At 57.5% G+C, this 11,667-nt stretch overlaps 1 protein-coding gene across 1 annotated transcript; it reads right to left on the reverse strand.

Annotated features, from left to right (window-relative positions):
• Positions 1–6,509: 6,509 nt before the first annotated feature.
• Positions 6,510–11,667, reverse strand: PCK1 (phosphoenolpyruvate carboxykinase 1). Its single transcript, XM_045444141.1, has 10 exons — positions 11,533–11,667; positions 11,102–11,361; positions 10,436–10,617; positions 10,074–10,277; positions 9,752–9,939; positions 9,006–9,168; positions 8,327–8,551; positions 8,101–8,232; positions 7,640–7,735; positions 6,510–7,495 (listed from the first exon to the last, which is right to left on the reverse strand). The coding sequence occupies exons 2-10, from the start codon at positions 11,323–11,325 to the stop codon at positions 7,041–7,043; spliced, it is 1,869 nt and encodes a 622-aa protein (XP_045300097.1). The 5' UTR covers positions 11,326–11,361; positions 11,533–11,667; the 3' UTR covers positions 6,510–7,040.

Below are 11,667 nucleotides of genomic sequence, written 5' to 3' on the forward strand. Positions count from 1 at the left end.
TTGGTGGTGACGCAGCCCTCGCTGAGGCCTGAGACCGCCGCAGCCTCTGTGCCCGCCGAGGCCAGACTGGAGTTCACCTGGGGGGGGGGGGGGCGCGGGAGCAGCAGGGAGTTTTACTCACTGAGGGGAGGAAGGTTTATGTTAATCCCGGGGGCCGCGCTCAGCCTGGAGGCTCAAACCTGGAGAGACCCGTCCCCCGGGGCCATTTTGGGCGGCCGGGGGGGTGCGTGCCCCTCAGCCCCTGGCAGAGAGAACTCCACCGTGAGCCAGGGGCTCCCACTGGGTAGGGCGAGCTGTGTTCACCCGGACTCAAAGAGCAGCCTTGAACCCTGCAGGGGTCAGTGCTTGGATGGCAGCCAAGGCTTCCAGCCGCTGGGTGGTTTGTAGCTGCTGTGGTCCTGGAGCCGCCCCTGGGCCCCTGAGTGGGTCCCCTTCGTCTTCCTGGGGGATGCTGAGGGCTCCTCTCAACTCCCCGCCTGGGCTTTTGCCCGTGTCCTCGAAGGCAAAACCAGCTACAGGCTGGGAGTTCCCACCCCCCTTCGGTGGCCCGCGGGGAGGGGGGCTGGGGGGGCGCCGGTGAGTTTGGGTGTCTGGTGTCACTCCATCCTTCCCGGGGACTTGGCATCGGCCGCATTGAGCAGCACGTGAGGGGCGGATGGTGCGATCGAGCGTGAACAGGGAGCGGGGGGCGTTCCCGGGGTGGGACCGCAGGCCAGCTCAGGGGCTTCAGGTGAACTCTCTGTGGGCCGACCGTGTTCTTCATGCCCCCCAGGGCCTCTCATCCTCTCCGCCTTGTCCTTCTCCCCACACCTGGACCCGGGCTCCCTAAACCCCAAGTTTAGGGTCCCTCCGAAGAGCCACCAGGCCCCAGCTCCGTGACAGGTTGGAGGAGGAAAGACTTCCAGGGGGCAAAGCATGGCCCTCCTGTGCGGGGTGGGGGGGTAGCTCTCAGAGAGGAAGGGACCGTCCCAGGATTCTAGTGGCTTCGGAGGATACTGGTTTCGTGACCCGGATCTCATTCCAAGCGCTTCTGCTACGGGGGGGGGGGGGGGGGGGTGGCGGGGGGAGGGGGGAGGAAAGTGGACCCTCCTGCATGGCTGGTGTTCAGAGGAGCCCTGTGTCTAGACCCTCCCTGATGTGGTGACATGAGCCAAACCCTCCCTCCCTCCCATTGCCAAGCCAGTTTGGGCGAGTTTCCTGATCCGCTCTCAGAGCTGGGATGGTCTCGGGTCTCCTGACTCCGGGGTTCTTCTCTGTGCCGAAGTTTGCGGTTACGGCCTTGGGCTCCATGCCGACGCAAGCCGGCCTGGAATCCGAGGCTCCTGGTGGTCCCAGCACTGCCACCTGCTGGCCTCATGGCTTTGTCAGGCTTTGGTCCTCTGGCCCGTGTCTCCTGGAAGTCGGTGAAAGAAATGATTCTTATGGTGCTCGTGATAACTGGGAGAGGTTCACGGGCCTGGCATTAAATGACATTGAACCCCATAATAAAAACAGTCTGTCCTTTTCTTTCCAATTTCTCGGAATCCGCCCGGGCTGCTCCTGCCACCCTGCCTCCCTCTTCCTCGTTCGTGTCCCCTTTTGACAAGGTGAGCGTGGGCCTCCGACTCAGAGCCTCTGGCAGACAACACGTTTCTAAGGTGAGTTAAGAGACACCTCTGTTTTCGTTGAGCGTATTCTTTTTTTTAAAAAAAACCACTTTTTGAGCTGTAGCTCACGTACCAGAAAATGCATCCACTCGAAACGCACAATTCCACGGTTTTTAATATAGTCACAGGGTCTGCAACCTTCGTGGAAATCTCATTTGAGAATCTTCGGCACCCCGAAAACAAAGCCCGTACCTGTTAGCAATCCCTCCTCGTTCCTCGATGCCTCCCCCTGCCTGGCCCCAGGCAAACACAAATCTAATTTCTATCCCTGTGGATTCGCCTGTGCTGGACATTTACTATAAACGGAATCAATCAGTGGCCGTGTCTTTCGTGGCGGGCATCTTTCACTTAGCGTTGAATTGATGTGGTTACTTTAGCAAAGAATGCTGGGTTTTAATCAGTGGTTGGGAGGCACTATTTTCTTCTAGAACAAACTTCTTTCAGTCTGCTTATTTTTTTTCCAATTAATCGATCATTGGCTCGAGTTACCAGCTTTCCGTGGGAGGCGGGATGCTCACTAGAACTTTTGGAAAACACAGTGCCCTTCGTCCGGGGGGCCTGGGGGTACCTTCGCTGTTGGTTCTCTGATTTGGGGAACTTTTCGTCTCCCTCCTCTCTCCAACAGCCTCCAAGCCCCTTCCTTCATCCACCCTGACTGTTCTCAAAACCCCCATCGCATGAAGGAGCGGGGTGGGGGGGGGGGGGTGGTGCACGCAGAGCCGAATCTTTGCAAACCGACGTTTAGTCCCTGTCTTCAACGCACTCAGAGGGACAGCTGTGGTCTCGGCTTCTCCCCAGTCGTTTTGTCCGGAAGAAGCACCTACCACGAGTTTCATTATGCAATTAAAGTCATTTTCCTGGGCTGAACAAATATTTACAGCATATTTCGCTGCAAATTGCTTCGCCTGGAGAAAGGTTCTGCCGAGCGGGCTGACGAGCCCGGCATGCATTCACACATTTACGTGCCCCATTACCCGGGGGCCGCACGGCACCGAGCAGGTGGCAGACAAACAAGCCCCCAGGAACGAGCGTCCGTGCAGACACGGTGACAGGTGTCAGCAAAGCAAATGTGTTCTTGGCCCCGCCACGGTGCTACTGTGCGGACCGGTGACGTCCGTTGGTGATCTGCGGCAGCCCCAAATCCCGGCTCTGTGGCACCAGAGAAACCTCAGGGCTCTGTCCCACTGCCCCACTGCTGGGGGGGGGGGCGGCACCGATGGCAGAGAGAACATCGTGCGGGGCCAGCCCTGTAAGAATCAGAGCCACGTCCATGGTGCACCCGTCACGCCCTGTCATCCGCAGAGCCGTCCTGGGAGGTGGTCCCTGAAAGAACCCGTGTGTGGCACCTGTCTCAAGGGGCCCCCTGTGCTCAGCTTGCTGTCCGAGTCCGGGTGGGAAAACATGAGGCGAAACTTGAGAAAAAGCAGAAAAAAGTCACGTTCTTTATTTTACTCCCTCTGGACTTCGTCTCCATCTCAAATTCCCTTTTCACCCGGAGGAGGAAGCTTTCCGGTAGTTCACTGGGATGGGGTCAGCTGACTCAGGGTTTTCTCAGCTCGAGGGGATCCTCTGCCCCTGCCCAGCTCCCGGCCAGCAGCAGAGCTCTGGGGGAGAGTTTGTGTAGCATCAGGGCGTCAGCACTGGGGGAGGACGGGTCCCACCGGCGGGGGCAATGACCAGAGAGAAATCCAGACCCAGGTCTGGGAGCCCCTCGGCGGGGTGGGAAGGTCTGGGGGTCGCACCATCCCAGGATGGGTGAGCCGGAGGCAGTCAAGGGGCCGGGTGGGGTGATTTCAGCTTCTAGGCTCCAGCCCGGCTGTGTTGAAGGTCAGCCCTGAGGGCAGTGTAGGGCTAATCCTCTCTCCACCTTGGTCTGGGTGACTGCGTGTCCTTGACCTTGTGTGAGGGTTGCTTGGGTCACTGTGCACTCCCCCATCCTGCCCCCCAGCTGCCCTGTGTTCCTCCCAGAGATAGCTCTCCCCGGAGCCAGCCCAGGGCTGGGCATCAGGGGCCAGCTGCCGTGGGGGGGCAGTGAGCTCCCCGCCCACCTGTTGTGCCAACACAGCCGCACGGAAGGCCCGGGACAGAGCAAACGTGTCCCCGCTGGGTGCCAGATGCCTTGCTCACAGCATCCCGTCTGACCTTCCCAACCCCCTGAGAAGTTATGGTTATTATGCCCATTTAACAGCTGGGGAAACTGAGGCTCAGAGTTTCGTGCAATCACTTGAGGGTACGCTGCTAGGAAGGGGTAGAGTAGGGACTCACATCCAGACTCTCTGGAACCCCGAGTCCAGAGCTGGGCTATTTTGTCTTATCCTCATCGGCCCCCAGAGGGGGTGTTATTGTCCCCTGACACAGGTGAGGGTCACTTTGGGTGACACTGCTGGCCAGAGGCGGAGCTGGGACGGGTCCAAGGTCATCAGTGTTTACTACCCCCGGGCGGGAAGGTGGCAGGGTGGGGGTGGCCGTGGCGGAGGCAGGCCCTTTCCCATGGATGAGGGAACCTGGTGCCCTATTTACTGCAACTGCTGACCGTGACGGCCAAGGTCGCTGATCCGGTGCCCTCGGCAGGGGAGCGGGTCAAGGGAGCCCTCTGGGGCCTGTGCCTGGTGGTCTTAAAGCTCTGGAAGGGACAGGCCGTGTGGCACCCCGGGGGCTCCGGGTTAGGGTGGGCCTGAGGAGAGAAAGCAAGAAGAACGAGACCTGTACCCGCCGACCCCCAAATGTGCCCCTGCCTAGCACCCCGGCCCCCGCCCACCTGCCACGTGGTCCTTGGGTGCCTCCAGGGAGCTCAAAGGCAGGTCTGTTGTCCCACCTCAGTGTTTGCTGTGTACCTACCGTGTTCTAGTCTTTTTTTTTTAAAGTTTTTTTTTTCAACGTTTATTTATTTTTGGGACAGGGAGAGACAGAGCATGAACGGGGGAGGGGCAGAGAGAGAGGGAGACACAGAATCGGAAACAGGCTCCAGGCTCTGAGCCATCAGCCCAGAGCCCGACGCGGGGCTCGAACTCACGGACCGCGAGATCGTGACCTGGCTGAAGTCGGACGCTCAACCGACTGCGCCACCCAGGCGCCCCCCGTGTTCTAGTCTTTAACCCAGACTCCAGCACAGCGCCCGAGACGCGTGCCAGTCGGGAGACAGCCCCTGTGGTAGATTCCGGTGGAAGACATCGGCCCCAGCGGTGGTCTGGGCTACTGCGTGCGGGGGGGGGGGGGGGGGGGGGGGGGGGGCTGAGCAGGAATCAGCACCTGGAAACCGACTTGGCCCGGTCTGCCTGTCTTTCCGCCCCGCAGGGACTGGGGCACCGCAAGATGACATTGGCAAATAAGGTCACAGCATCCTGACCACGACAGCCAAAGCTCCCGGCATAGAAACCAGGACCTGGAGGTGGACGGAGCACTTGCTTGGCCGTTTGGGGAAAACAAGTCAAGGGCCAATGGCAACTGTGGAGTTCTTGTGGTCCCCTGAAAACCTCTATTCTCTTTAAGGCGTTTCCTCTAGGCTGATCCCCAGGCTTCCAGGGCCTGGCGGGAACAGGTTCACATGCCAGTCCCCGGGGCACGTGGGTGATGCCGTGCAGGAGCGTAAAAACTTCCAGGAGGGCCAGCTTGGCCACAAAACCAGAGTCCTGCTGGGGGCCTAGGACAGGACCCTGGGGCCCAGGACACACATCTTCACAAAGACGCCCCCGCTGTACCTGTCAGCCCTTCTCGGGGGTCCAGGGAACTGCCTCAGAGGCCACCAGGCGGGCAGGGAAACAGAAGCCGGGAACCTGGGTCCCAGCTTCCCCCCCCCACCCCCAACCCGGGGGTGGACGCTCCCTTGCTTTGTCTCCCTCCGGCGTTCGGTGTCTGAGTCAGAGCACGCGTCAAGCAAGGGTTCTGTAACGAAAAGAAAAAACAAGTTTGAAAGCCACCGATTTAAATTAATACAGCAGATGACACTTAATTCCATGAAGTGGTTTTTTTTTTCCCCCATCAGTGGCTTTGGTATTGGAACATGACACTTTGTCGGGAGGGCCGGGCCAGCTCTCAGCTCTTTAAAGGGAAAGAAAACTCGGGTTGCGATCTCCCAGCTCCGACGGACGCTCAGAGGGGTGAAGTCACTCTAACCAGCTGCGCCCTGGGGGGGGGACGGCAGGTGCAGGGTGCTGTGTTTGCCTGCACAGCGCACGTGTGCTGTGCAGGTGGAAATCCAGCTTTGGGTCTGCATCGTTCCTGACCCCCCAGTAAATGCCGCCAACCCCGAGTCTGGGGCGGGGGGGGGGGGTGAGGAGAGGGGGCAGGGAGGGGCTTAAGGCCAAACCACACCACCCGCTCTCCTCAGGGTGGCCCGCTATGGGCACGCTGCTCAGTATACAGAAGGTGCTCAATTAATGCTTGTGCCACAGAGCTCCCCTCGGCTTTCTCTCTACTCTCCTCCCTCGTGGATGTCAGTTGAGAAAAGTGTTGGTCGACAGGAGTGTAGCGACAAAAGTGCGTGAAATTGCCCTCGATGTAACAGGGAAGGCTGAACCCCCAGACCAAAGTTTTGCCAGGAAGCACGTTTTAAACTCTCCCACTCAGTTACACAAGGCCTACCATTCACTTCAAGGTTTGCAGTGTTGAAACCCACGGGTCAGTGGCTTCTAGACACTATCTGGGGGTTAATTCAGAAAGCCCCAAGCGTGACATCTTTGCTCATCTCTCCTAACTGGTTCCTTTCTGTGCCCTCCCTCCCCCCGCCCCCAGCTCCCTCCCTCCCCAGGGATGATCCTGACGTCCCCACCTCCTTTGGAGGGGATTCGGACCCCGACGTGTTTCATCAGAGAGTCCTCGCTTTTTGCCCGTTCAGATCAGAAACACCAAGTGAATGAATCCATATTTTCTATAAAAGTTTATTTTGTGATTTTTCCAAGAAGTGTTAGGGGAAAACATGGAAATCGCGTGAAGGTACGTAACCAGGGGTATATAAAAATAATTTAAACGTGCATATTAATAATAAAGCAGCGTTTCTTTCTAGCCACAACTAGTAGGTAATCTTGCCCACGATTTTTCCAAAGGTATTATATACATCTCAGATAACAAGAAATACACACACACACACACACACACACACACAGTTCAAGTAGTTTTCTCCGTGCATTCCAGCTAACTGACACAGCTAAAGAGATAAAAACAGGAAAGACTGAATGCCTGGTGTCCTTAGGGTTGAACCAACGTGCACTCATCCCATAGTTACCAGCCCGTACTTTGTGGTCTTATCTGAAAAATTACACCGTGTCTTTCGAATCGGCCCATCGGTGTGGTCATGGCAGTGGTATGGGTGGTGTCCACAGAGAAAATCCCCCTCTCTCTTGCTCCCGGTTGCACTGGAAAGGGGGCTGCTCTTAAAAGGAAAGCTCTCGGGTCTGATTACATCTGGCTGATCCTTTGCTTCAGGGCAAGGACCTCTCTCTCGATCTCGTAGGGCAGGTCGGTGTTAACTTGCTCCTCCAAGTACTTCTGGATGTCCTTCACCTCCTTCTCCCAGAACCCCTTGGGGATGTCGAAGAGCTCCTTCACGTTGACGTCCCCCAGGCCTTTCAGGTTCAGGGCGCCCTCCTCAGGGATGTAGCCTATGGGTGTGAGCTTGGCACCCGCTTCCCCGTTGATCCGGTTGAACATCCATTCCAGCACCCTGGAGTTCTCCCCGAAGCCCGGCCAGAGAAATTTGCCTTCGTCGTCTTTCCGGAACCAGTTGACGTGGAAGATCTTGGGCAGCTTGGCTGCTGGGCGCTGGGCCATGCTGAGCCAGTGGGCCAGGTATTTGCCAAAGTTGTAGCCAAAGAAAGGCCGCATGGCAAAGGGGTCGTGCATGATGACCTTGCCTATGAACAGAGAGGGGGATCCCGCTGGTAAATCATGCTCTTATGGGACAATACTGGCGCCATTTATCGTTGGCACGAGCACGCGGAGACAGGGAGCACACCAGTCCCTCTGGTCTGCGGTTTGAGTTGTTCACTCAGATTTACCTTTGTGTTCCGCAGCTGCTGTGGCCTCTGATCGCATCGCCGCCCCCACAAACACTCCATGCTGCCAGGTGAGAGCTTCGTAGACCAGAGGGACCCCTGTAGCAGGAGAAAAGGAACACCCCGTAAAGGCTTTGACACAGACCCCTGGGCTGGCGATGGCATCTCCCGAAATGGAAAGACACAGAGGAACGGTATCTTTCTACGTGAGCTGCTTTTGTCCTCCCAAAGCCAACGCGCACAAAACCGCTGTCAAAGTTACACCACCGAGGCCACGCAGCTGGAAGTTTAATTAGATAGAGCCACAGCCCGTCAAGGATCCAGCCTTGCCAATTATCCTGGATTTTTGGAAGCTGGAGATCTTTGGTGCCCTCTGGCGAGGTCACGAAAAAGGAGAGATTCCATGGACGCTTTCTGGAAGCCAACACACCCATGCTCCCAGCCCGAACGAAGCAGAGACTCACCGGCAGGTCGGCGGCCTCCGAAGATGATGCCCTCGATGGGCACCCCCTCCGGAGACTCCCAGGCAGGGTCGATGATGGGACACTGGCTGGCAGGGGTGCAGAAGCGTGAGTTGGGATGGGCACAAGGTTCCCCTGCAACAGCAAGAGAGGAGGCACCCCTTAGCATCTCGCCCAAACCAGTAGTGCTTAGAGGCTGGGGCCCTGGGGTCTCCAGGAGGGGGCTCACCGTCCTGGGGGGACCATTCGCTGTTCTTCCACGATGTGAGCCTGATGCCCGGGGCCAGCGGCTGGTCGATACCTTCCCAATAAAAGCCCCCATCGCTGGTCTCGCCCACGTTAGTGAATATGGTGTTCTTCTGGATGGTCTTGATGGCGTTGGGGTTGGTCTTCACAGAGGTTCCAGGAGCCACCCCGAAAAAGCCATTTTCTGGGTTGATAGCCCTTAGGTTACCTGGAAAGTTGTCAACCAGAAAGGTAGACATGAATGCCAAACAAAACGTAACGGATATTCTTAGCTCTGACCAGGCTAATCTTTGCACCGAATTCTCAAATCTTTTTTTTTTTTTTTTTCTTCCTCCCTAGAAGAGATTCCTCTTTTCTCATCCGAGCATGATTTTCCGCTTTGACACTTTTACAACCCTTCCTTCCTCGTCGGTTTTCCACCAAGAGTGTTTTAACACATTTATTGTATAAACAAGCAGCAGCATATGGGGCCCCATTTCAATCCAGATCCTATGTTAAATTAAAGAATGCTCGCAGAAAACATATTCCTAGGGCTTTGCAAGATCCGAAAGAACAGACTCAAAAAGCCCAATACCGTGGACTTGGGAGAATCTGGCACGCTTTGAAAGCCAAAAGTTCACCTAAGTGCAATCATCGTCAACGGTTAGGTCTAAGAGAGTCACCTTCTTGGTCAAATTTCATCCAGGCAATGTCATCTCCCACACACTCTATCTTCCACCCTGGGAGGCTGGGGTTCATCATGGCCAGGTTGGTCTTCCCACAGGCGCTGGGAAAGGCTGCTGCAAAATACTTTTTCTGGCCCTTGGGGTTGGTGATGCCCAGGATCTGTTGGGGACAAGATTCCTCCTTAATCTGCTTCCTCCGGTCCCTCCCGGTGGCCAGTGGTTCAGTATGGGAGAGTGCCCAGAAGCCCCAAAAGGGTAGGTTCCCAAGACCTATGTCTTCAGCTGTCAAAGCGAACACTTTAAATAAGAAAGTCTAGGGGCGCCTGGGTGGCTCGGTTGGTTAAGCGTCCGACTTCAGCTCAGGTCACGATCTCACGGTCCGTGAGTTCGAGCCCTGCGTCGGGCTCTGTGCTGACCGCTCAGAGCCTGGAGCCTGTTTCAGGTTCTGTGTCTCCCTCTCTCTCTGCCCCTCCCCTGTTCATGCTCTGTCTCTCTCTGTCTCAAAAATAAATAAACGTTTAAAAAATAAATAAATAAATAAATAAATAAGAAAGTCTAAGGGAGCTCCGGTTTGAAGTGATTCAAAAGAGGCATTAACAATCCTCGGTGGGGTTTCTAAACCTGTCCTCGGGGCACACTGGCCTTGCCTGATGGGAACTGCACATGCGTGGGCATTTGGACCTCCGCACGCGCCCCCGCCCCCAGGTCCCCGCCGTGCGGGTGCACGACTTCCTGCAACTTACCAGCATGTGTTCTGCCAGCCACCCCTCTTCCTTAGCCAGCCGGCTGGCTATCCTGAGGGCGAAACACTTCTTCCCGAGGAGCGAGTTCCCGCCGTACCCACTCCCGAAGGAGACGATTTCCCTGCGGTCGGGCAGGTGGGCGATGAGGGTCATCTCTGGGTTGCAAGGCCAGTTGTTCACCAGGGGCTCTGCGCAGGAGGACACAGCCCGGGTGAGCGTGCTGCCTCCCCACCCGGGGGGGGGGTCCCCGGGGCAAAGGCCCAGGGCTCGAGACGAGGCTGATTTGCCGTTGCAACTTTGGGCCCGGAAAGGGTACACTTACTTTTTAAAGGCAGAGGGCATCCCACGGAATGGAGGCACTTGACGAAGTCCCCGTCGCCCAGTGCTTCCAGGACCGGGGTGCCCATCCTCGTCATGATGCGCATGCTGGCCACCACGTAGGGGGAGTCTGTCAGCTCGATCCCGATCTTCGACAGAGGGGAGCCCAGCGGCCCCATGCTGAATGGGATGATGTACATGGTGCGACCTGGAGGGGCCGGTCGGGGGCGGGGGGGGGGGGGGGGAAGAAGGGGTGAGAAATGAGCCCGGCATCGCAGACGACAACACGACGACATCGCCCTTCCTACCGGCACCGGCCCTCTGCTTCTGTTTGATTTTTCCCAGTCAAGCAACTGTCTCCTTCACCTTTCATGCACCCTGGGAATCGGGCATTGAATGCTTTCTCGAAGTCCTCCTCGGACATCCAGCGACCTAGTTGGCTAGGGCCGGTTTTGGGGATGGGCACGGTATCTCTTTGCTCTTGGGTAATGATGACCGTCTTGCTTTCAATTCTGGCCACATCCCTGGGGTCAGTGAGAGCCAGCCAGCTGCAAAAAATTTTGAAAAAATTGGTTAGGAACAAAGGGGGCAGTGTCGCCCTCCCCCGCTGCCTCTGCGCACGGGATTCCCTTCCGCCAGGCGTCAGGGGGGAACGGACCAGTCCCGTGCAGCACCGTGCCCTTCCCGCACCTCACAGGTGCCCGGCGCACGGACGGTGCCCCACACGTGTGGACAACCGCACCAACCGGGGCGCAGCCGAGGAGATGTTACTAGACTGAGCTCGTCTCTCAGGAGAGGGCGGGTCTGGCTGTCGTCCTCGTCAGGGATGGAGTTCGCAGGGAGTGTCCCTATGTTGCTATCTCACGGCCGACTTGAGCTGCTCTGTGAATGTCATGAGACTGCAGTCTCTATGGTTCGGGCCATTTCACTAAGTTTTTCAAGAGTCGACGGCCCACCCCGGCCCCCGCTGGGTCTCGGGTCCGCCTCTGCTGGCGGGGACGGCGGGAACGGCGGGGCTGGGGGCCGGCTTACCAGTTGTGGTATTTCCGCAGCCTCTTGATCACCCCCTGGGCCTCCATCTGGTCCAGCAGCTTCCGGTTCTCGCCGTCGGAGCCGTCACAGATGTGGATATGGTCCGGCTGGCACAGCTTGGCGCTACTCTCCACAAATGCCCTCACCGCCTGGGGCAGGCTGTCTAGGGTGCCCTGGACGACCTTGGCCGAGAAATTGAGGCTGCTGGGGAGCTGAGGAGGCATTTCTGCAGGGCTGCGCTAAGGGCCACGGACGCTTCCCTGAAATAGAAAACACAGGCCCCTTGAACAACCTAACGGACGCCCCCAGGGAAACTCGACGCGTCTCTTTGGTGGCACCTCACGAGACCGTCGAAGCGCTGCGGAAAAAAGGAAACGAGTTTGCGAAGGCTCCGTAACCTTTAGACACGCAAACTAAAAAGCTCTACCTACCTTTCTCCTTCTCGGATGATCTCGATGAGAGATCCAAGGGCTTCCCACGAGGTGCTTCCGGCCGGTGGACAAACGTTCCCAATGGGAAGGCCGCGCTCGCTGTTTGGAGGCCGGACCTCCCGGCCTTAAATCCCA

This window comes from Leopardus geoffroyi, chromosome A3 (genome assembly GCF_018350155.1).
Source record: "Leopardus geoffroyi isolate Oge1 chromosome A3, O.geoffroyi_Oge1_pat1.0, whole genome shotgun sequence".
Taxonomy (NCBI): domain Eukaryota; kingdom Metazoa; phylum Chordata; class Mammalia; order Carnivora; family Felidae; genus Leopardus; species Leopardus geoffroyi.

Coding starts and splice junctions, on each gene's coding strand:
- PCK1 (XM_045444141.1), bottom strand. CDS start 11,325: ATGCCTCCTCAGCTCCCCAGCAGCCTCAATTTCTCGGCCAAGGTCGTC. Junction 9,940..10,073: donor ATGCCCTCTGCCTTTAAAAA/GTAAGTGTACCC, acceptor CCTCCTGCGCAG/AGCCCCTGGTGAACAACTGG. Junction 7,736..8,100: donor CGGAGGCCGCCGACCTGCCG/GTGAGTCTCTGC, acceptor CTCCTGCTACAG/GGGTCCCTCTGGTCTACGAA.